The sequence below is a fragment of the Xiphophorus maculatus genome, chromosome 14 (assembly GCF_002775205.1).
Source record: "Xiphophorus maculatus strain JP 163 A chromosome 14, X_maculatus-5.0-male, whole genome shotgun sequence".
Classification (NCBI taxonomy): domain Eukaryota; kingdom Metazoa; phylum Chordata; class Actinopteri; order Cyprinodontiformes; family Poeciliidae; genus Xiphophorus; species Xiphophorus maculatus.
In genome coordinates, this window is record NC_036456.1 from 7,733,784 (window position 1) to 7,758,779 (window position 24,996).

The following is a 24,996-nucleotide window of genomic DNA, read 5'->3' on the forward strand; positions in this document are numbered from 1 at the left end:
ATAGAAATGACAAAAGATGTATAAAATAGGATCAAATAAGCCCAAAACAGGGGGGAAAAATATTAGAAAGATTATTGAATTAAAATCTCAATACTGGAACAGACTAAATGAATTAATTTATCTTGTTTATAATAAACTCCACGAATTGCATAGAAACATAGAAAACAATTTTTTCCCAATCATGTTGCATTGTGACGGTTTTGTGATATTATCTGTGACGTTGTGCATTCATAGAAGAAACCGAATTAGGATATCATCTACAGTTGATTTTACAGTTTTATTACAGATTTAGTTTCAAAAACAGTCAACAAGCAGCTCACTCAGTAGATGCACTCATTCTCTTTTCACTGCGACTGACGTCATCGAGGAGAAACGCTTAAATACATCAGAAAATATGTAATATCAGCTTGTCAATGCACCAGAGGCACAGTCAGGCATTTTCTTCACCGACACTCAATTCATTCTTGATCTCCTCTCAAAATATGGGACAGCGAGCATATAAACCAAGGGTTAAACATGTTCGAAATATAGTGCAAAGACAACAGATGTGTGTATAAACTGCTGACAGTTCACTATAATCAAGCAAACAGCTCGGTCTACGGTAAGCGGTAAGTTCTGGACAATATCACAGCTTCTGCTCAAAAGGAGCGATACGCTCACTAACCCAATAAAGGCAAATATGAGTAAGAAATACGCTGATTTTCAGTAACACAAAACTGAAAAAGCTGCTTTTTAACAGTGAAAACTAAAAGTGTTACGGCCCTTTCAGACGTCTTTTGAACATCCTTTAGTTGTGTTACCGTCTTAAAATCCCATAACAACTAAATAAATAAGAGTGTAAAGATTTTTATACATTGCTGTCCAATTACGAACCCTGGTGGAGATACAATCGTACTATATTGTGAACTATTAACTATCCACTTTGAAGTTGTTCAGTCAATGAAGATCACACACACGAAAGCAAATGCCTTCGTTATAATCAGCTCAGTTAGTTGTTGATTGTTCAATTCCTTTACTCCAGATAAAAATTGATTTCTATACAAAAAAGAGCAACAAATAAATGGGTTGAAGACATGTGAAGCTTTGACACTTAACTCGGAACAAAATTCAACGAAAAAAAAAGCAACATTCAGACAGCATTGTACAAAATAAGCATAGCATCAATACTAAAGTGGCGATAAATTAGTTAGCATTTTTCTTTCTTATTAAGAACAAATGCAGTTTGTAATCATGGCTCTCACCCATTAAAAAAAGTAAGACACAGAAACTGAAAATCTCAGGCGGATGTATAGCTGAGTTTGAGAAGTCAGCAAACAGGTGCAGAGTACAGTCACAAGTCCTCCAGATATTAAATAGTATTTTTCTCTTCAAAGACAAATCCATTTATCCGTTTTATGAATGTCAGACTTCATTTGACTAAAAGAAGTTAGAAACTCACTTTTCAAAATCATACAGGAAGTAGGTAAGCTGCACTGTGGCACTTAGAGTCGACTAAAAAAAAGAAAAAAAAAAGAAAGACTTGTAGTCAAAAATACTCTGGTAAAAACTTTTTCAGTGTTTCTGTAGCAATTTTAAACCATTCCTCTGTAGCATTTGGGTAAAAAAAAAAAAGAAGAAGTGATGGGGTGATAAAAAACAAGAGTAATTTGTAAGCATTGTGGAAATAATCCTAACCGTTAAATGCTAACTTTGGCTAAATGCCAACAATAATGTCACAGTGCTAAATTTAAGGGATATATTTGTTATATCTAATAAGTTTTGCCTCTAATTCAGACTCTAAAATACTTTTGTCAAACTGGAATTTGATCACTCTACACTCAGTATCAACAATATTAGCAAGTCCAAGTTAGATTTATGTTAGAGTTTCTTAAAGGGCTGTGAGGTTCAGTTTGGTAAATCTATTCATGATACTCAAAAGCATAGGTAAACTTTTGTTGTAAACCTTAAATTGTGTGTAATCTCCTGAGCTTGTGCTTCATTACATCCCTTAATATTCCTCAACTCATTTTGAGGAAAATATAGATGGGATCTGTTTAGTTTTTACATTTTAATTTATGTAATTTGCTGGTATGGAGGAAATTACAATCCCGAGCAGCTCCGGAGAAGAAATTTTGATTTTCTGTTGCTGTCCAATCATGCTGTATGAGTAAAGGATGAAGCGAAGGTTATTAAATAGATATGAGCACTGAGGACTTCCTTAAAATTGCTAACTTGTAAAAAAAAGCCAACTAGCTAGCAACATGGCTTTTACTTTACAGCCTAACAAAAATAGCAGCACACTTTCTGCTTTAACACTCTGACCTTATGGCATCTCATCATTCTGTTAGTTTATTACTGTGCTATAAAACACACTACATCGTTTTCTTGTAGACCATCACTGCACCGCACAGGCCCCGCTGGGCAGGAAGTCCTGCACATACACCGCCACAGCCTTAGTGAGGTAGGTCATGCTCCCAAAGCGGCCACTGGGAGCGCTGTCGTACAACAGCTTGCACACTCCCGTGAACGGGTCCTTCTCCAGGATGTGCTCTTCCGCTCCCAGGTCCTTCTGCGGGGACGGGAGGCAAAACAAGAAATCCGTCTGAGCGCACGGCTGAAGTCTAGACGCGGGCGTTTGGAGCCGCCGATTCTGACCTGATCTTTGTAGAACATGTCGTTGGCCTGGTGGACGATCTTTTCCACGTGAATGATGGAGCCGATGCTGGGGATGTCCACGTCGGCCAGCATGGTGAGGACCAGGATGGCCTCCACCAGCAGCTGTCGGTACTCGGGCTGGGGGACACGGTTCAGCACCGTCTCCACGTGGACGGAGAACTTAATCTCTCCAGGTGTCATCTGAAGACGGCAAATAATAAATATGGAACGAGTCTAAATCATCATTCTTGCATTAAAAAAAAGAAAGTTTGGTTTAATTTCGCTATTCAGAGCCACATCAATGGTGTTTTATCCAAGTGATTTCAACTCTTCTTTCGCATAGATGGACTAAAACATTTGATTATTATTAATTAGAGAGTCTTGAGAAATAAACGCCTAAAATCTCTTCAGTAACAGATAAAATATTTCACCAATCTCAAACTGAATTTTACAGTCCCTTAAAAAAATCTTTAACATCAATAAGTCTAACTTGGACCTGCTAATATATTGTAGTGTTGATCCTTGTCTAATGCTGGAAAAAGCATTAAGATGTGTTTTCACAAATAGAATAAATGTTTCTCAGTGTACAGCATCTCCCAGATTGTTTTGATATTAAGTTTATTCGAGGAAATGTAAAAACATAAGCAGTGGAGTGATTTCTTACCTCTCTGGTGGTTGAAGATGGAAGGACAAAGCCCTCTATGGACAGACCATGGCACTGCAACACAATTAGGGCAGTTTATCTCTGCCTTTTAAAATATGTTGAATTCTTTGATAGCATGTTTAAAAAAAATAAAATAGGACCTTTAGGTTCTAATTCTAGCGCCATCCAAAGAGACTAATGAGTACTTAGCTGAACAACGCTTTCTTTAAGATACAGGCAAGAATAAGCTCTTTAACGTATTCCAAACTTATTGCACTTCACAATAGGGTAAATTATTCACCGAATAATGAATAACAAATGTCAAGCAGACAGACCTTCTGCAGGATCTTCCACACTTTCTGGTAGAAGCCAACGGGGACCCTGTTCAGCGCTCCGTCCAGCCGCCTCCTGCGCAGCCACTGGCCATGTCTGGTGTCCTTGGAAACAGGGAAGCTGTCCGGAACGTCAATAGACTCTACAGAGGACAGTCTGTACCTCTGCAGGGCGAGGATGACAAAAGACAAGTCTCTGTAGCCTAGCCTTTCTCAATTCCGGTCCTCACGCCCCCCTGCCCTGCATGTTTTAGGTGTTTCGCTTCTGCCACACACCTGGATTGAATGTGTGGGTGATTAACAGGCTTCTGTGGCACTTGATGGTCATGCAATCATTTGAATCAGCTGCTCTGGAAGAGAGGTTCATCTAAAACATGCAGAGCAGGGGGCCTGAGGACTGGAAATGAGAAGTGCTGCTGTAGCCACTGACGGTATGTGGTGAAACAGCACCCCCTGCTTGTTTAAAAGCACAGTGAAACGTTTTTAGACGTACTGTATTCACAAAAAGTGACATCAAGTTGTTGTTTTTTCATGATGCACTATGGAAGAAAACATCTCCATCCTGCTACTTCATCTTTTCGTTTTACCAAGGGAGACGTTTCATCAGCTCTACTGAAGGGTGGGGGACATCTCAAAATCTGTTACCAGATGCAATTAACCAATTTACGATTAACTGTCCATTGATGGTTCATTAGATTAAAATAAACTCCAATCGATTAACTAATAACGTCCGCTTAGACCTTCTTTTAGTGTTGTAGTTTGGCCGCCAGAGGGCGCCGCAGCTCATCCTTGGCGGAGCCAACTGAACAAAGATGGCGGAGCAAAGCCAGAACGGGAAAGCGAAGCGGTCCAAATAGAGTCCAGTGCGGGACGCAAAATGCACTTTATGCGGTTCTGTTTTGAAACATAACCTCTAAACAAACTCCTTAAGTCACCACTTTAGTAGCGCTCATTCAGCCGAGCTGCTTGACGGAGGAGCGTCAACTTCTCTTCCAAAAATTACTGATATGTAACGAAGAGGAAGTGCAGACAGAGAAGCGGACGGGTTGACGGAGAAAATTTGTTGTGCTTTATGGAGCTATGTTTTAATATTCCTTCAAGAGAAACAAGTGTAAGAACATCTCTCTGTTCGTGGGGATTTCACTTTTTTCTTCTTTTAAACTTTTATTTTTCTATTCAGCAACCCAAAGGGTTCCTTTTATTGTTAGGTTTTATGAATATGTCCATGTTTAACAATGTGAGAAAACCATTACTAAATCCAGATGATGTCTCTATAAAAATTCTAAAAAACTGGCAGATAAAAGCAGATTTTTACCCCAGATTCGATGCTTTCTACGTCCATTGACTGAGCTCGGATACCCTGAGAGGCAGAACAAACAAACAAATGGAGATAATGAACACAAAAAAAATTGTTGAAAAAGTAATGAATCGGATCAACCCCACACCAGTAGAGTCACAACATGCGTGATCGGTAATTGAGAAAAATCACCCGGAGGAATTAGTCAAGTTATTATAAAAAAACCAAACATTTAATTTGAGGACATTAAATGGATTCACCATCTTCAGTCAGGCAGCAGATAATTCCAAAAATCATCCCGTTAAAAGTTTATTTAAAAAAATTTTTTTAAAAAGAAAGAAAGCACTATAATACACCAGTTTTTCCCCTCGGCTATCAGGTCGGCAGAAACGAAAGGCGCTTCAGACTGAAATGAATGATCTAGTGAACCCCAGCCGTTTATTTTATCGTCACCTTCTCAGTGGGCGTCACAGGCTGGTCGAGCTGAAATACAGAAACATGATTTAAGGTTTTGAATTTACACCGATGAACCTGGTTTTATCCAGATCAGCTCTTGCAGTCTGCTTTGTCTAACGCAAAGACCAAGCTAATGAAAGTTGGAGGTGTTCATAGTCATGCCAATGTCCATTAATAGCTTTATGACCGATTTATAGATTTTTGACATTTCCTGACCTGCAACTTTACATTTATTTTTTCTTACCAAATTCGGATTTAATTTGAAAAACTCTTAACAGTGTTAAAAAAAAGATTGATAATGGCAACTTATAACTGTTTTCAACTTTAAATGAATCACTTGAATACTCCTCTTTTTTGTTCTGCTGTGGCTATATGTGACAATGATTTTGCCAATTTAAATACATAAATGTGAGCAAAAAATGCTGCTTTGGTTAAAAAAAACATACAAAAAAGGACATAAGAAGAGAATACAAGGAAGAATGATAGAAAAGCAGAGAAAACGGTAGAAAAAATAAGATCACTAACGGGAGGAAAGAGGAGAAGGAATAAAAAGATGAAAAAAGAAAAGAAAATGAAAATTCATAATGCTAAATGCAGAAGCGATGCATTTGGTGGCGCCGGTGTGTCAGAGAGAAGCTGCGGTGAAACAGTGATGTAAGTAAGTTTTAAAACTTTCCTTAGCCACTTATGCTAATAATTTGCATAGTTAGCATCGCTAACTGTCAGCGTCCGCCACCGTGTCAGAGATGATGACTCGAGGTTCGGACTCAGAGTCGTGTCGCACGCAAGTCTCAAGAACAAAGACTTGAGACTTTAATTCCTGGTCAGGATCTGGAATCTCTAACAATCTTGATCTGATGTGAAAACAATGATGACGATGATGATGAGGTAAACTAATGTTCTGTCCACATGTAACAACACACAGCTTAGAAAAGAGACCAGATTTGTGTCAATTTGTCACAAAAAAGACAATTTGTTCCTACTTTTATGTATTTTCTTTCCCTTGAAAATTAGTAACGTTAAACTCAAATTTTAAACAGATCTTGACAGAAGATAACCAAACAGTACTTTCTTGTGGGAGACCCAACACCATCAATTTTCCCATATGGATTACCGTCCAAATAAGATCCAGCAGAAAAAAAACTACAAACACCAGCTCCTTTAGTAAACTGGATTTTTGAGTCAGTTTTAAGAATTAAGATAATTTTTCTCCATTCAAACTTGATTCGCGCAATAAATAAAAAATCTCTGTCTCAGATTTTTTTTTTTTCTTCTTCAGAGCTTTAAATCACCTTCAGTGAAACTAAAATTATTTTCCTCATCTGCCCCCTTCAGGTGAATTAACACCCACTAGAACATTCAGCATCACCTTACTGGGGTCCAGCATAGACAACCGGCGCTCCAGCTGTAAGAAGCACAAAAGTAAAGTTCACCATATTGTTTAAAATAAGATAATCATGTCCCAGAACCTCGCTTTCCTCTGTTTAAAAACAACTGTTGAGTTAGCCTCTCAGTCCTTAGTACTGATTAAAAGTTGTAATCGTGTTTCTCACTCCACTTCTGAATGCAGGTCGGGTTAAAAGTCTTAATGTGTTAATGAGCCTCAGCTGCCTACCATCTTCATGTCGCTCTTCAGTTTACTGATGCCTGCTCTCTCGCTCTTGGTGGCGCCGGTGTTGCCTAGGTGATGGATGGAGATGGCAGGACTGACGCCGACGTCTGCCTCCCTTACTGTGGACGAGGAAACCAAACACACAGTCTTACATTTTACAGCGCTCCTGCATAGTTTTCCATGTAGTATTTCCCGACCTTTCAAAGGTAGTACACATTAAATGTTTACGTTTTATTGTTGATTTATGGCAGATCTCGCTTCATAAAAACTTCAATAACTTAAAACATGAAGAAAGAAAAAAGACACAAAGAAAGAAAGAAAAACAGAAAGAAATAAAAATGAAAAGAAAAAAGCAAAGAGAAAGAAAAGAGACAGATAGACAAAGAAACAATGTTTGAAATGAATAAAAGCAGAAGACAAAGAATTAAAGGAGGAAGAAAAAGGTGGAAAGGAAGAAAGAAAAACATTAAGGAAAAAAGTCAGAAAGAAAGAAAAAAAGAAAGATAAAGAAGGGAAAAAAAAGAGATCAAGAAAAGCTGAAATAAGAAATGCAGAAAGAAACCGGAAGAAAAAAGCCAGAAAGAACAAAATGAAAGCAGAAAAAAGGAAAGAAGGGGATAAAGAAAGAAAGAATGAAAGAAAGGATACAAGGCAGGCCGCAAACAAAAACATTAGGAATCAAAGAAGAAAGTGAGATATGGTGTATGGAGGGGAAGAAGGGAGGGGAAGAAATAGGGACACAAGGAGGAAGGGAAGATGGACACAACATAGAGACAAAAGAAAAAGGAAAAAAGTCTGATATCAAATCCAGATCTCAGATTTTCCAGGTAGCATGGTAACTAAACAACAGATAAAATATATGTAGCCAGGCTGTGCAAATTATTCAAAACACCAGGTTGTGGTAATGGAGGACTGACCGCTGCGCTGCACTCCGAACTCTTTCCCACTCAGGATGTGGTGCAGCAGATTCTTCAGCTCAGACGGGCTGAGACTCATCAGGCTCTCTGTGGCTTCCTCTCCTGCTCAAACACACAAAAACAAGTCCAGGCTGTTCTTCCATCGTTTTCAATTCGACTCAGCTAGAACAAAGCTACCGAACCTCTGATTGACCATCGAAACAAACGGACTTGTGTAACGTGTGACGCCCACCTGAGCAGCTGAGTGACTGAGCCAGTTCGGTAGCCATGACCTGAATAATGAGGCCGATCCGCAGCCGGAACATCTCGCTGAACAGAGACGGCTGAGTCCTGATGCTCATCGCCAGGTACACCATGATCTCCTAGGAGACGGGCAGAGAGGGGTGCTGTATTACGACAGGTAGGAGCGATTCACAGGAAGTTATGTGGGGTGGGGGGGGACGCAGTGAGACACCTGGGTGAGGATGGCCAAGCTGATGTTGTTGTCGCTGGCCTCGTCGATGAGAGCGGCCAGCTGGTCCGGAGGGATGGGAGCCGTGATGGTCTTCTCTCTCGGCTCAGGTGGAAGTCCCACGGTCAGGTGCTTCTGGTGCGCCAGCAAGTCAGAGCAAGCCTAGACAATGTTGGGGAAATGGATTTGGAAACGTTTCTGCACTTCTAAAATGTATGTGTTTAATAAGGTTTATAATCAATTTTTATGTAAACGTTTTCCCAGACTCTTGTTTTTCACACTTCCACGTTGCATACCGTTTTCATATACAACATACAAAAACTAACTATGAAGTTATGGCTGATAATTTGATAGCAGACAGCTTGGAACAGGCTAGAACTTGGACAAAAAATAACTGGTACTAAGGGAGTAAGGAAAGACATAAGAGAATGAGGGCACAAAGTAAGAAGAATGGACTGTAGGAAAGAGAAAGGGAAAACATCAGAAAGAAAAGGAGGAAGTTAAAAAGTGGCAGAAGAAATGAAATGCAGGCTTTGTACAGCTGTCACCAACTCAAATTTAAGACTTTTTAAGGCCATTATGAGTAGAATTTAAGACCTGCATCACACAGAAATCCACAAAGGAAAATTGCAAATAAATAATTGCATGGGTTGGCAACAAAGTGAGGCAATGGCTAATGTGAACATCGTCTTGTCAACTGGTGATTGATTTGCACTTACAAATGATGGATGTAAAAAAGCTAGCCATTACTGGCTGGCTATCAAGGGTCAAGCTAGCTAGCTGGCGAGGGTAGAGCTTGCTCGCTAGCAAGATTTCAGCTAGCTGCTAATTAGCAGCTAGTTAGCAGTAGCAACCTGGAATTGAAAGAACGCGGTAAAGATGTCTGCGGGAGACACAAATTTTTGCATAACAGTAAAGTCCTTTGAGAAAAAACCTACATAGAATGAGATTAAATAGTCCTGCCACAACAAAACTAAGACCAGTGATTGACATATTTAAGGCTAACTTATTTATTTCAGATTCATTTAAGATAACGAGTTGGTGCTAAAAATCAGGAGATAAACATTTTTTTTATACTTTCAGTTTCTTTTTCCCATATTATTCTAGGACCTGGAATTACTGAAATCAAGTTCTGGACTTTTCCAGACTGCGTAGAAACTTGGGTTTGACTAATCTTCCTGAAGCTCCCAGGAATTGAGAGCAGCTTTTGCTGCAAGAATCCCTCACACGGCAACGCGACCGCTCCGTACCGAGTCGAGCTCCTCCACCTTCTTCTTCAGCATCCCAGAGATCATCCTGACGAGGCCCCAGTGTTTGAGGTCACCAGCCTTCTCATAAAGCTCGCTCAGTAGAGATCTGACTGTGGAGCCTTTGCCTTGCAGCTGGGTGTCCCACTCCATGCCCCTGAGAACACACACAAACAAGATGGTTACTTGTTTGTGTGTGGAGTGCAGCAGCAGTAGCAGTCCTGTTCGACTGCGCTAATATGAATAGGTCAAAGTCTTACTTGTCTTTGAAGAGGATGTAAAGGATATCTGCCTGGTCCTGGAGGTTTTTCGTGTCCTTCAGCAGCTGCACCAGAGCGTCGTAGTCGATGGCTCCGCTTTCGTCTCTGGGGATGCCGCTCTCCGCTGTGACCGACACCGCCGAGCTCTGGAGAACGGACGGAGGGAGACACGGTCAGAGTGAGGCGGCCGTTTGGTGCCGGCAAAGAAAAAGAAGAAGAAAGAGAAGAACAGGGAGAACCTCCGTTTCCTGCGGCTCAGAAGGGTCTGGGAGATTCAGGTTGAGTGACGGCTGACAGGAATGAAACAGCTTGCTCGGTAGGTACATGTTGACGTCTGGACAAAGAAGAAAAAAACAAGTCACAGAGCGTTAACTAGCTATGATGGCTAGTTAGCAAACAAAATAAAAGTCAAAAAAGTGCAGGAACTAGACCCAGAAATGGGGAAACAAATGTAAAAAGTCTGACATCAACAAAGAGAATCTACTCTTGTCCTCTGTTCTCTAAGCTAACTAGCTAGAAGGTCATATGCTAGCTGCTGATGACCTGTTTGTTTGCTTGCTAGCTAGCAAGCAAGTATTGGCAACTTATCTTATCTACCTTTAGTTACAGAATGCAGGGAGTGAGGATGTCTGTGCACAACTCAAACTTTTGCCTGACAGAAAAGTCCCACGAGAAAAAAATCTACATAGAATATGAGATTAAATAGTCTTTCCACACCAAAATTTAAGACCTGTGATTAACATGTTTGAGGCTAACTTACGTTTTCTTAAATTTATGAAGGCCTTAGTTTAAGATAAATCAATTTAAGATGTTTTAACGATGCATGGACACCCTGGTTGAGGATCATTATCTTCTGAGAGTTTAGAAACAGAACTTCTGTAACGGCTCACTGTGTACGTTCAGATCCTGAGCCTTGTTCATCAGAGAAACCATCTCTTTGGTCTTGGTGGCCGCCGCCTTGAACCTGCCCAGGCCTCCTGGCTGACGCTTAGACTTCTTGGGGGAAGAGTGCGCCAACAGGTGGTCCAGATACTGGGCGAGGTCGTCCGCTTCTGGAGGAAGGGACAGCAAGGAAACAACAATAAGTAGCAGAAAAGGGCAAATACACAGTATAAGAACAAACTAAAAGAGAAAAAGGACTTAACTCACCTTTCTTTAAAAAAAACGAAAATAATTTGAAATAGCCTAATAGACTTAAAGGTCTGAAAAATCTATTTTTAGTTAGATATTTTCATTAGCATGCAATCGTTAGAGAAATGTGATGCATTTAGGAGAAAATGCACCAAACCAGCTGTGCCAAGTCAAAATCAGTTTTATGCCAAAATGTTTTCACTGCAGCATAATTTGCTATTTTAATTCAAGAAGAAAGCAAACATTTTCCAAGTGAACTCAAGCTGCCATGCATCTTTGTTTTTATTATAAATGATGGATTGATGCAAACAAAATACACACACAACATGCTGCCTCACCACAACCACCATCACTATGGTGAAACTCTACACAGGATGAGGGTCAGTGTACAAATGATGTAGAAGACAGTGGTGACGAATGCAAGTCTGCAGGTGATTCAGGTTTATAATGGCGCTCCAGGTAAATTATGTTAAAGATATGCTCAGAGAGGTTAGTTTAATCAACATTTACAATGACAGAGAATTAAATTTATTGTAATAATCGGAAACAAAAATAAAAGTTATTCTGTACGATTCAGTTCCTTCATGGACAAATGCTTGCAACAAGAGATAAATGAATTCTTTGACACCATGAATGTATTTTTTGAGTGCATTCTACAAGGAGTGGTAAAACGTACGAAAAAGCACGTAACCTAAAGTGGTGCAAATGTCTTATTATTAGCTGGTGTCACCATTCCTCTCCATCATCCAGACTTTATTCTTACCATCATCACAACGCAATTCATGCATGTATCCATCGCCGTCATCATCATCATCATACTGGTCGCCGTGCCGGCCCATGCTGCCGGAACCCTTACCGTCGAGGAAGCTGAGGTGAGCGCAGCAGGAAGTAGTCAGGAACTCCGACAGCTTTCCCGTCTGGGTCCTTACAGACAGAGGAAGGAGACAGGAATGAACTGATTTATGGTGTTTACAGGGTTTGTACACTTTTCCCACAGTAGAATACAAGAACTTTACAGGGTAAGTTTTCTAACTTTACCAGCAAACAATACAAATGAACTAAAAACAAACAGTTTAAATTCACTATTATATAGTAATTTATTACTGTTACTAATAATGTCCAGTTTTCTACATTCTACAGTAGGAACAAACTTGTATGTTTTGAAATGTCTCTCTCTATACTCCCGCTGTACACCTGACTGGTCTATGAACAAAACATTAACAAAAAAACAATTTCAACATATAATCTTTACTTCAAATACACAGATCAATAGGTCATCAATTGACCCATTAGAAATAATTGATATTCCTTACATAGAAACAAATCACATAAAGGTCAATTACCTTTCTGCTCAAATTAAATGCTAAGCCTGTGGAAAATGTCACGGTTTGACAGTGTGGGGTTGTCCCGTCAGATCGTCAGTTACCGAAACCACACACAAAAAAATTCATAAAGGCGCAGATGGGTTCACTGCAACCTCACCAGTGCAAAAAAATTGTGGGGTCCAAATGACCCTGTCTCTTAAGACCGTGGGAGCGTTAAGCACAATATACGAAGAAAGCTACAAAATAATCTCAAAAAAATGTTCTTGCTATGTTTTCTGTCATTTAGGAAATAGAACTAATTTTGATCATTCTCACTGACCTAAAACAAGAAAGAAATTAGTCCAATTTAACTTCAGGCAGTGAGAAAAAAATATGTATGTGACTTTTTATATGGAAGGTATCACCTGAAAATAACATTTTCGAAATTTGAGTTTTTAATCAAAGGTTAACTTGCACTTTCTTACAAAACTGTACAGTTTGACAATCAAGTACCTTCAAGAATGTCATACAGAAATCCAGCACTTTCAAAAGCTTGAAAAAACCCCATTTAAAGTAGACAACCATCAAACATAAATCCACCTTGCTCCTCCGTAATATCCGTCCTGTAGCTTCTTTAGCATAGCTATGACTGCAGGGTCCAGGTCGGTGCGGTCTTCAGCTGCAGCAGAACAAAGCAAAAACGGCCATTACAGAGGCAAAGCATGTACAGGTTTCACAGAAGGAACGCGCAGCGGAGACAAACACCCACTCAGCATGGTCTGTGAGATGGGGAAGGTGACCGTCGGTCGTCCGGTTATCCTCCATCTGGACGCAAGGTAGGCAATCTCGTTCCTCAGCATCTCCACGATCATCTTGTTGTCCAGAGCCAAGTAGAACTGCTGGTGGTCGATGAACTGTGTTTGGTTTTAGCAAAAAAAAAGAAAAAAACATGGAGGATGAGAGGTTTTCAATGTGAAATCTTTTGGAATTTTAATCCAAATATCTATTGTTTCTCATTACCTGAGGAGTGAAAGCAAAGATTGTGTTTCTAATGATGTAGAACTTGGAGGTTCCCAGGACTCCTATTCTTCTGTAGGGTCTCCCTGTAAGGCCGAGCCTTGGGTTACGGCCTGAAACAGACGAGGAGAATCAAGAAAGAAAGGGAAGGAGAGGAAAAAATTGAATTTTGTGCCACCCAATGTCATGCAACAAGATTTGATGTAAGCCGTACATTCTAAGTCTGTGCTTAGGACTCTTATTTTGAAGTACAAAAGGAAGTAGTTCTTGGTAACAAAACCGCTCTTTTTACATCATTTATTAGGAAACATTTTTGATAAAAAATGTATTGAGGCACAAACAAGATATTAAGTTTCTGGGCACTGTGAGAACACTGGCTAAACGTTAGCCGCTAACGTTTAAGTTAGCATCAGATTTGAAGCTTCCTATTGGCGCTAAGCTGCCACTTCACAGTTTTCTACATAAAGTCTGGGCTTAGTTTACAACCTAAAAACTCTCAAACCTGAACTGGATACTTATTTACTGAACTGAGATTGTTAAAAGCACAACTTGAGATTCACAAAATTTACTTTTGTTTGCGAAAAGACAAAAAAGTACAATTTCAATGTTTTTCTGACAATAGTGCCACCTCAGAATGAGACAAACATCAAGCTAGATTATTCAGACTGGTCAAAACTAGACAGAATTATTCTACATAGATTTTAGATTACGTAAGACCCAGTTTATTATATGTGAAACTTTCCGCCTATATGAGAAACCGAAAAAGGATTTTATTTTTGCTTCCACTGATTCTAAAGGATTCTTCTTGACACAAGAACAAGAGATGATGTGAAGCTTGTACCGAGTCTGGCATAGATGTGGCTCAGGACTCTGGAGGGCTGAACATGGATGGGATGGATATCCGCCACGGTCTCCACGTTTATACCATTCTTCATCAGCAGCCCCTTAATCTCATCCGTCTCAGCCAAAATGGACACTAAAGGAAAGAAACAGTTTGTTTAGGTAAAAACAATAAAATGACTGCAGGAATGAATTGACCTTGGCTGTGAACTCACCCTGTACAACTACATCAGGCTTAGGGATCGTGGAGAACCGTCTGTTAAGGGGATCGATCTCTCCGGGGGCGAGAAAACCCTAAAAACACATAAGAACCGTTTATAGGGTTCCTGCAGGTTTTACCAACTCAAATTTAAGACTTTTTAAGACCTTTATGAATGGCATTTATTGCCTATATCCCAAAAGAAATGTACAAACTTCATCCAACCAACTGGAGTTATATTTACACTTCCCCAGCATGGACGCAAAAAAAGCTAGCTAGCTAGCAAGGGTATGTTAGCAGTGAGTCACAGAACGCAATAAAGTCTGCGTGTGACTCAAATTTTTGCCTAACAGAAAAGTTCAGTGAGAAAAAAATAATATATATATGAGATTAAATAGGCCTAGTAAGACCAAATTTAATACCTATGGTTAATGCTAACTTACATTTTTAAAATGTCATTTTAAGGCCTTAATTTCAGGCTATGAATTTAACAAGTTTTATGACTTTTTAAGGTTTATTGGACAAATACTTATGCATTAACTAGTTCTGATTTAGTTTTCAAAGAACTAATTTATTTAATGTTCAAGATTGTATGTTTTTTTTTCTTCTTCTTCTTTTATGTTTTGTAAACTGTTTTTGGGTAGCGTCTCCTATAATACTTCCCAGTATCGCTTCATTGACAACAAGCAGGAGTTTACTGAAAGTTTGGAGGCCTTTGGTATTGTCTGGATGAGCAACAGTAAGCAGCGTCAGACAGACCAAGGAAACCAATTACAAACAGTGAGAGCAGGTTTCTCATGTTTGGTCACCTCAGAGAGGAGTTTTCCAAGGATGTACAACGATTGACCCCATTTTAGAGGACACTTCCCCATTGGGATCCTTTCTACTGAGTGAGGGTTCATGTACTCCTCTTCCACCTGTTTGAACATTAAAAGCACATAGAGGGAGAGATTTACAATCACCTAAAATCCACTTTCACTCAAAGAAGTCAGTCTGAAGCTAAGATTAGATATAAAAGACGTCCTAAAGGTTGAAACCCTTCACCTTATCTGGAGGGACACTGTAGAGTTCTGGCAGCAGCCGGATCCCATCTTTCTGTTTGATCAGGATCGCCTCCAGCGCCTCCTGGTACTCCAGCACCTGTAACCAACATCAGTGGAAATATACAGAAAACATGTCTGCGCACCTCCATGTGCAAAAGAAAGTACAACATTGTTTCAATAATTTACCTATATAAGGAATTATTTAATAAAATAATTCTATTTTCATTATAAAATTAATAAAAATATTAATTTTAGAGATGTAAAATTAGACAAATACAAACCCAGATGAATGACATTTAATTTTTTACTGATGTCTGACCAAAGTTTAACTCACAATAAGTATAATGGCTCAGCTTGTTAAAGTATGCAGGTTTTGTTGATGCATGACTTCCAGTCATTTTTATCATACGTGCTATAATAGATCGGTGTAGTATTTAGGGTCAAGGTCCTATAAAAGGTACATTTTCTGGAATGCAGACCACTGGGAAGACGGCCAATTGTCCCAATTTCTGCCAATTGTCCCAGTGTCCTAATCGATGTATTTGATCAGTGGCACCCAAGACCTACAATTCATTAAAGGCAAACTTGGTCTTAACAACTTTATTGTACAATCAAGAATTAGTTTCCAGCAAAAATAAACAAAAGTGAACATATGTTTCATGTTGGTCACTGAGGAATAAATTACCTGCTCATGGCTGTTGCTAAAAATGCCGTCGAGTATGAGATACGTCCAAAACAGAGGCCACTCGCACTCTATGTTTTCAAACAGCTTCAGCTCAGCGGACTCGTAATACAGCCGGTTTGGATCCTTTAGGGAGAGAAACGCAGATCAAGACAAAGGTTTAGAAATTCAGGCTTCTGAACCCTAGCAATGAAAAACTCTAAAAGTTAACTATGAGCTCGTAGGGATTCAGAAAGGTCAAGCACACGGTTAAAGCGGTTCCATTATATTGTCAAATTTTAAGGCCTTGATTTTGGATAAATGACAGCTGGTGATCAATTTTTAAATTATGCAGTTTAATTAAAGGACTCCACTGGTTTCTCTTGAAAAAACAAAAACAACAACAAAGTTTCACACGTTCAATCCTTTAGTCAGAGAAACTAAGATCACCTGAGACATGCATTCACTGCCATGGTGACTGAATCTTTTTATCAGTTTATTGCTGCCCTCAGCTACTTTCCACCCAAACAAAACCCAACAAAAACATCATCACTGCGGATACAAAAATCTCCCCGGCTTACATTGCTTTGATGATGGAATTTAAGAGGAAAGAAAAAATGGTCACATGCACATTAAAACAAAAGTAACAGTTCAGTTTGCTCCGTCTCAGATGTAGCAAGATAACGTTTTGTGAAAAGAAGAAGAAAAAAGCTGCATGTGTGGGGTTTTTTTGTGCTCCTTTTTACCTCTCGGGGAGTCCTGTGGCCGTCTCTGAGAAACCTGCAGCAGCCGTATCGACCCTGAACACGGAGAGCAGAAGCTGATAAAAATAAGTCCTATTAAAAAAGGAACTACATATGGTAAAATTAATCCTCAATTTTCATAAGAATAGGCATTTAATGAAAGCTATGGAAAGTGTCAGAGCTGGAAAAAAATAAGTATCTCTGCCAGACTGCAGGAACACAATGCAACTGTTTCAGTGTTTCACCTACTCACATTTAAGACTTTAAGACATTTTGAAGCCCATCATGAATGGATAAATTTGCACTTAGCTGATTGCTAGCTAGCTAGCTAACCAGCTAGCTAGCAGTGATTTAATAGTAGCCTCAAGTGTCTTGAGTCACAGAACGCAATGAAGATGCCTGAGAGTGACTCAGATTTTTGCCTGATAGAAAAGTCTTGCAAGGGAAAAAAAAAAAAAAAAGAATATACGAGATTAAATAGTCCTATCAGGACAAAATTTCAAATCTGTGATTAATATATTGTCACCTTCCTAAAATAATGGCCTAAATCATCTTTTGGTAAAAAACAATTTAGGAAGTGACAATATTAATTTGCCAATTTGCATTTTAAAATGAATTTAAGAGATTTTAAGGCCTTCATTTTTGATACATGAACTGAAGACTTTTTAAGGGTGCACAGAGACTGTGTTTACTCTCAATGCTTAAAAAAACCATAAAAGAAATTTGCATGTATATTACTTTCTACTGTTTAGAATCAGAAACTTTAATGGAAACATGGAGATAAGCACACATTTCTAAAATTTTGTAGTTCTTCAATTAAGAAAAAAAAAGAAAAGCCTAGAACAAACCTCAACTCCAAATCTTGATTTCTACCATACAGCCACGCAGTAGGAGAGAGGCTACCTGCAGTTTAGAGATGATCTCCTCCTTCGTCATGTTCACTATGCTCATGTCCTCCACAGCGAAGGCGGGGTAGGTGATGATGGCCAGGACTCCGGCGTCTACCTCTTTAGAGATGGAGGCTCTGGGTAACATTGACGTCAGAATAGACTGAAAATGAAACACAGAGAGAACATTTAAGTTAAACAAGGATATTATTACTTTTTATAACATGGTGTGTGTGTGTGTGTGTGTGTGTGTACCTGACAGTGCTGTATGTCATCGGCCAGAGCATGGACCACAGATCCAGGCCCTCCTTTTGCTCCAAACAGGTTAAGTTCATCCAGAGCCTCCAAAGCTGCCTGTAGGTCAAGCAGCAACATTAGCAAATAAAAGATTTACTGAATACTCCAATAAGCAGCTCTCAGTCGTTAAAAACAAGAATGAAATGTAGGCACAACTTCCGGTGGAAATCCACATGGTAGGCAACAGGCAATTCAAGATATACACCCAATGCCAACTTTTAACGCGTTGCCATGGGAGATTAAAGGATTTCTCAAACATTTATGAAAGAGTCAACCACACTCCTGGGATGTTTTTGATGAGAGAATAACATTATAACATGATTTAAAGCTGAAAAAGAAGTCTGTTTTTCACGATACTGCCCCTTTAAATGAAACTCTGTGTGTGTTTACTGCAGTGAGGACTTTGTGTGCTGTTATTTCTGTGTAGGTGGCTATTCTCAAATGACCGCAGAGAACCTGATACCTCCTGTTTAGTGCCACCCAAGGACAGCATTGGAGTCAGACGGGCAGAGCGCTTGAGTGTGAAGCTAAATCTTCAAAATGATCATGTTTAGAATGAAGCTTAAGGCTTTCTTTAATATAACCTCCCCATCATCTAGCACAGCTGTCACCTTTAAGCTCTTCTTCTCTTCATTCTCTCCAACAAATATCAGCTCATGCTGCCCAACTTCAAGCGTCAAAACAAAGTCGCTGCGTCTGATCCGGAGTCAGTTCAGAGCGGCCGGGTCAGCTAAATGTCAGCGTAAAGGCCGCTGGAGTGACTGTGCAAGATATTCACGGGCACACCTGTTCTGGTTTTAGCTCCGGCTCAGGCCTCGGTTCGGACGTTTACCGTTATTCCTCTGACTCTGGAAAACGGGAGCTAACCTTAGCCGTGCCTATAGAGCTGGCGTTGATCTCTGTGATGCCCTGGTTGGTTTTGTCTCCTCTCTCCCACATCCCATAGTCCTGTACCAGGCCAGACAAGGAAGAGACACTCAGAGCAGTTCCAGAACGTAAAGGTGAGGTGAGCCAGGTGGATGAACGGACACTTACAGCCACTTTGTACGCTGCCTCGATGTAGAACATGAGATTCTGAATGACATCCACTTCGTCTTGGGTGTAGATGATATGGAGACCTAGAGCAGAGAAACACAGACTTTAGATCTAAGCGCATTCGGGCGTTGGGGCTAAACGGATGGGAGGTTCTTTGCTGCACCTGATGCAGTCATCTGAGCGAGGAAGAGCAGGAACAGAGAGGTGGCGTCCACCTGCAGGTGGCCCCACTGGTCGTCGCCGACGACGGTGGCGCAGGTCTTGGTGTTGTACTTGGCGTGGAGCGAGTCTTTAGTGCTCCGGCTGTATTTAAACTTCTCCACTTTGTCCAGCTGTGGGAGTAAAACAAAGACGATAAAAAACAGAGTATTTTTGAAATACCATATTTTCCTGACTGTCAGTTTGAATTTTTTTTTTATAGTTTGGCCTTTCCTGAAACTTAGGGTATTTTCACATGCGATAGTGCTTCTCTTTCGCACTCCTCTGTGTCAAACGAACCAAACCCTTTGAAAACCCTGTTCACCTTGTAACATAGCCAGTATGTTTGTTGGGAATTTATGGACATTTAATTATTTAGGGGTTTTTTTGCTGATATAAACTGAGTGATTTAAATATAAACCTGTTGGTTACTGATCTATTTATCAGAATAACTGTTATTTTTTCTTAGTATTGCGTTTTTTTTTGAATAAATCATTGTTTCATATTGAGGTAATTGTTTCAAATTTTATATCGAGTGGCTGGATATTTATTTTCTTATCAAATTAAATGGTGTAACATATTTGACCTGATTCCTGTGACAGATCCCCCTTGAGTATATTGTGAGTTCCGCTTTAAATCAAGCTGAATTTTACAACCGCCTCACTTCAACCGAATCAAGACCTAAGTTTGTAGGCGGACCAGTTTACTTTTTTGGTCCGCATTGAATTTTGATTATGCACTGACACCTTCCCAAACATACTGTGGAGGTGTCAAACTAGCTAGCTAATGACTAGTTTCGTCTCCACTTCCTAGTCATATATTCTCAAAGGAAGTGAATATATGACTTTGCAGGTGGAACCAGGTCGATGAACGCAACCGCCTCTCTGTCATGCTTGATTTACTGCAGCTCTGCTCTTCACCGGCTACTATCAAGTACGCCAAGCCAGGTCCTTCCCGCTACGGTAGGACAACCTGACAAGGTACCTCAGATGGTCAGAACAAACTGGTTTAGAGCATGGGCATTGGTGCGTCACAAAATGCCAGCAGACTTCCAGCTTTCCAGTGTCTGTGAGTTTGATAAGAAGCAACTAAACACAACATATCACCGGAACCCTTCATCAACATGAGCAAGGGTCTCCTCAGGTTCGACAATTTCTAAATAAATGCGACTTATACTCAAGAAAATAATGTAATTTGACTTTCCTAGCAATTCAACTGTGAAGTCCTTTTGTATGTAAGCAATAAGTGTACCAATGATCTTACCTGCCTCATTATACACTGGAGAACACCTCTCATCAACTTCACCACGCTCTATGGGCAAAGAGGGTGAAATGTCAAAGGTTTTAACGTATTGCAGCCTAACTGAAGATGTCGAGTCCATAAACACACCCAACCTGTTCCAGCTCATAGGCCTTGGCCTTGTCTTCGTCTCTGTCTGCGTTCTTCCTGTAGGCCAGGCTGAGGGCCCACACGGACGCAATGCTGTACACATTGTCTCTGACCCAGGCGTCCGGCTGGTCGGTGCTGCCTGGCAGAAGACCCGTCACCGGATCCTGTCCAACACACAGCAACGACAGATTCTCATATGGATGACGAGAAAGCTTAGCAACAGGGATGGAAGGCATGGTGAAAGCAATAACAAAATATTTGGGACGAAAATGAGTGTTAATCCCAACCCATCATAATTTTTCTTTTTTATGTACTGAGGAGACAATACATGATGTCTTACTAAAATATTTACATCCGGACACTTCAGTGTGTTTTAATATGATTTTATGACAGAAGGACAGAAAGTAGTGCGCCCCTGTTAGGTGGAAGGAAAATACACTGGCTTAAAATCTTTACAATTACATTGATGCTTATGGTGGGCAAATATTGCAACGGTATTTTAGGCTCACAACATTGAGTCTGGACTACAGCTATTTTGTTGAATACGGCCTCTTCTGCTTCAAACTATCACCTTTCGGAGTTTACCAACATAATCATTGATTCTGGCACTACAGCACACCATTAAAGTCAGAAATCTGAGAAATAACAGAATATTAGTGCACAACATATGATATTTCCCATCCCGGTCCCAATAATAATGCAGTTGGATGGTGTCTTAATATTGAGAAACCCCATAGTTTAAACAGATTAATTTAATAAAATGCATTAAAATTTTAACATTTCCATTCTGTACAGTCTGATCTTTATGAACGAGAAACACTTATTTTTATTATTATTTTTAAATGTGATAAAGGCCAGACCTTTTGCTTATTTCCTAGGATTAAGTTTGAATTAGTCTGCAATAAGTTTAGGAATTATAAGAAATCTGATTCTGACCGGAAGCAGCTGATTGTTCTTTTTCTAGATCATCTTTCGTAGTCATAAATTTTAAAAAATGAATCGTGCTTCCAGCTCATAACATCTGGAAGATTTGAAAATGCATAACTGGAATAAAATGTCAGACGATTTATGAGTGCAAAGCCATTTAGCATTCAGTAGGAAATCTGGACATCATCTACCCGGCAACATGCACATCAAAAATTCTCCGACAGCAACAAAATGTCTAAAACTACGTTTCCCATAAAGCCCCGTCACCCTCCTGCTGGATCAGGGTTTGTGTTCAAATATGCAGCTGCTTGTTCGGCTCTTTTCAAGTGTCGCTGCTTTACAGCTCATTAGCTCACAGTGGCAGTCGGCTCTTCCAGCACCAAGGCGGCTTTTGTTTCCAGCAGAGAAAAACCGTTCCACAGCGTGGCTACCGGCCAGGTGGAAGTCAAAATGCTGAGGCGCTTTAAGGAAATCTAAGCAGCTGACTCATAAAAAATGAGATGCAGGGCAACGTGACTGGACCACCAGAGAGTTTTCAATTGTAACAAGACGTGATAATGGAGGACTGTTGGATAAGTGCTCTATTTGAGCAGTGAAGTGGACACAGCCACAAGAACTGACCGTGTTCACATTCAGATATTGACCCCACATTCAGTTCCTCCCGTTTCAGAGAAAACAGACCCGAGAGTGATTCAGATAAAAAAAATGTTTGCACGGCCCTGAAGGAGCCAAAAGAACCACATCATCTGTGAAAAGCATATATTGGCCAATACCGATATTAGTGCCGATATATGGTAGATCTCTATGTATAATAGGGATATTGATGAACATGTGTTATCGGCCATAACTACAGATGTACGATATTGGAATTTTGGTCGATAGCCAGTATGCCAATAAACTAAAACTCATTTGGCCCATAACCGATGCCGATGCCAATGCCAATATTTTTTTTCCTAAACCTACTTGCTGAAACTATATGGCTTTTTCTACTGTGGAATTAAAATACTGCATTATCTTTGTCCATTTAGCAAGCTACCAAAAGCAAATGCTATATCGGCCGATATTATAGAATTTCATATCGGCCGATGTCCGATATTAAATTTTACAGCTAATATTGGCTGATACCGATACCATGCAGATAATATTGTGCATTCCTAGCCATGACATAAGTACTGATATGGCAACAGATCCAATATATGTCATTCCTTAGACACTGGAAGTGCAAACCGTGAATTTTAACCAAAAATTCTTTATCTGTAAAAAATAGCGAAAAATGCAAATACAAAAATGACGATACATCAGTTTTACAATTCCTCTTTTTCCTTTTCCAAAACATACACAGCTTACACGGTCAAAAACTGTATTGCTCTGTGTCTTGGTAATCGTCAATAGCTTTTCTAATATAATATATGGTCCGACAGGAAGCAAGCCTTTCAAAATAAATCTAAATTTCGCGATAAAAATGGCCTGAACAAGTCTCAGTCTTCTTACTAAATATAATAAAATAAAAAAACAAACCATCATACAAATAACTTAAATATTTCCTATTTATGGCTCTAACAAGTACTAATATCAGATATCGGTATCAGCCCAAATTTTCATATCAGTTCATCCCTAAACTCATATACTACCAATTTCAGGAACCAGCAAAACCTTTTTTTGTTTGTTTGTTTGTTTTATAGGCCAACTTTGTCATGCTTAATCGTTCAGCTAAAACAAAAATGAGCTTTGTATGTCTTATAATATACAGAAAGCAATTTTGATCAGACTCAGCAAATGCGGCCTCAAAGAAATACAGAAATCGGTACAAAGCGGTTACAAATTTTACTTAGATACAGGTAACAAACAACACAATTTAAAAGATTCTTGCAGCAAGGCGTTTGGAGTTTGGAAGGTACCACTAACTTTACAGATACAGGTATTTATTTATTCTTTTCAGGAAGTCATTTCTGTAGTGCAGGTTCACGTGAAAACCTTTACTACATGTTTCTGACACGACTTTAGTTCCTCTACAGTGCAAACACGCAAAAAAAAAAGAAAGAAAAAAAACTAAAAACATTTAAATATGTCAGAGCAACACAGACTTGCGAAATTTAACCTTACTTCGCCCTGTGCATGCTTTACCTCCAACTCTTTTTAGCTTCCGTGTCTGGCTGCTGTGTTTCCAACCACTAAACGTGTTAGTTTGACTCTTAAAAGTCGTCAAAAGTTATGTAGAACCTCTTCAGCCACTCACTTGGTGCTGCAGGATAGTTTCCTGCACTATCCGGGCATAGTTGTCCAATTTAACGCCAGAGTTGCTCCGACTTCTCATGCTGACAAGTGGAAGGTCTCACTTCTTCCAGGGCGAGTGCACACAGCTCGGGACGAAAATTGTCTTAGGTTCTCGACAGAGAGGTCATTTTCTGCTGCGCTGTGTTGAGTTACCAACAGCCGGAAAGAAGGACAAACTAAGCTGCAGTTTGGCTGCAGTAAACACAGTTCAGCAGCTGGAGGGAGCGAGAAAGAGGAGGGGAAACGTGAATCCGAGCATCTTCAAAGTAAAAGCATACTTCACAGGAAGTGAGAATAGACCAAAATTACATTGTACTTGGGCTCTAAATGGGATAATCTAACAGGGTGAAAGGACCTGGAAATATTTAAACCAAACAACATTTCAGAAAGAGAGATGACCACATGAATTGCATTCAATAATCAGGCTGAAATTAAGAGATAAACTTGAAAAAAAAAATAATAATCATAATCATCATTAACTTTTTTTTAAATGGAGAATATAATTTAGAGACTCCAGAATAGTTTTTTTTTTTTACAAACAAATTTGAAAATATAACACAAAAAGGGTTGATAAAAAATGAAGTTAACAACAAAACAACAAAAAAAAGCTCACAGTGATTTTAGTTTTCTATTAATGCATATTATCTGGTCAATAAATCTTTTTATTTATTGAGATAAACAAAGCTTCTAATATAAGGGCTTAAAAGCAAAAAGACTACAATAAATCCCAGAATGCACCACCGTCAACATTCGTTCCTGCTTGGAAAGCCTTCCGGCTTGAGAACGTCCCTCCCTCTTTCCAGTACAGATGAAAGCGTACGTGAATGCTTAAAAAAACAACTATAAAAAGTCTATCTAACTTACAAATTGAGTTATATCTTAATTTAATTTCGATGCTTTTTCCCCCCTTTTCTTTTTACTTGTTTCACAACAGCGGTTACTTCGCCCGGGCGAGGGGGAATGTTGACGGTGTAACACCAGACCAGAGACAAGAGAGTCTTTTCGCACCTTTTAGCTAACTGTTCGCTTTTAAACAATTTTAAATAGATTAGTTTAACATAATTTAGCGCAACTCCAATGAGTGCCAGAGAGCACAATGACGAAAGCAGCAAACGGAGAGTGGCGTATGTCTACAGCCCGGAGTACATCGAGACTTGTGACACTTTATCCAAAGTCCCAAACAGGGTGAGGAGATGGATTCA

General features: G+C 39.6%; 2 protein-coding genes across 6 annotated transcripts in view; one reads left to right on the forward strand and one right to left on the reverse strand.

Annotated features, from left to right (window-relative positions):
- Positions 1-258: 258 nt before the first annotated feature.
- phka1 (phosphorylase kinase regulatory subunit alpha 1) lies at positions 259-24,026 on the reverse strand. 5 transcript variants are annotated; one of them, XM_023345747.1, is made up of 33 exons: positions 23,757-24,026; positions 20,599-20,757; positions 20,468-20,515; positions 19,170-19,338; positions 19,007-19,089; positions 18,839-18,919; positions 17,930-18,028; positions 17,691-17,837; positions 16,791-16,844; positions 16,069-16,191; positions 15,385-15,480; positions 15,150-15,257; positions 14,357-14,435; positions 14,143-14,277; positions 13,305-13,414; positions 13,054-13,198; positions 12,885-12,963; positions 11,744-11,904; positions 10,740-10,901; positions 10,089-10,183; positions 9,850-9,995; positions 9,593-9,746; positions 8,346-8,504; positions 8,124-8,253; positions 7,892-7,993; positions 6,978-7,093; positions 6,732-6,767; positions 5,360-5,389; positions 4,925-4,969; positions 3,613-3,774; positions 3,299-3,352; positions 2,635-2,835; positions 259-2,548 (listed from the first exon to the last, which is right to left on the reverse strand). In XM_023345747.1, exons 1-33 carry the CDS (start codon positions 23,832-23,834, stop codon positions 2,375-2,377), a joined length of 3,720 nt encoding a protein of 1,239 aa, XP_023201515.1. In that variant the 5' UTR covers positions 23,835-24,026; the 3' UTR covers positions 259-2,374. The 5 variants fall into 5 exon arrangements, with proteins under 5 accessions (XP_023201515.1, XP_023201519.1, XP_023201517.1 ...); XM_023345751.1 differs by having other exon boundaries at positions 11,837-11,904; positions 23,757-24,009; XM_023345749.1 differs by lacking the exon at positions 5,360-5,389 and having other exon boundaries at positions 23,757-24,009.
- A 558-nt stretch (positions 24,027-24,584) lies between these two features.
- hdac8 (histone deacetylase 8) overlaps positions 24,585-24,996 on the forward strand; it is a 31,057-nt gene continuing 30,645 nt past the window's right edge. Inside the window, exon 1 of the mRNA XM_005806412.2 lies at positions 24,585-24,979. Within this exon, the coding sequence (XP_005806469.1) occupies positions 24,872-24,979 (108 nt within the window). The 5' untranslated portion in view covers positions 24,585-24,871. The remainder of the gene's footprint in view (positions 24,980-24,996) is intronic.

Bases quoted from the DNA above. Each gene is read 5' to 3' on its own strand.
- phka1 (XM_023345747.1), bottom strand. From the start codon at position 23,834: ATGAGAAGTCGGAGCAACTCTGGCGTTAAATTGGACAACTATGCCCGG. The intron at 13,415-14,142 runs GTACAAGCTTCA...CGTCTGTTTCAG, and splicing joins CCACATCTATGCCAGACTCG to GCCGTAACCCAAGGCTCGGC. The intron at 7,994-8,123 runs GTGGGCGTCACA...GTGTTTGAGCAG, and splicing joins TCAGTCACTCAGCTGCTCAG to GAGAGGAAGCCACAGAGAGC.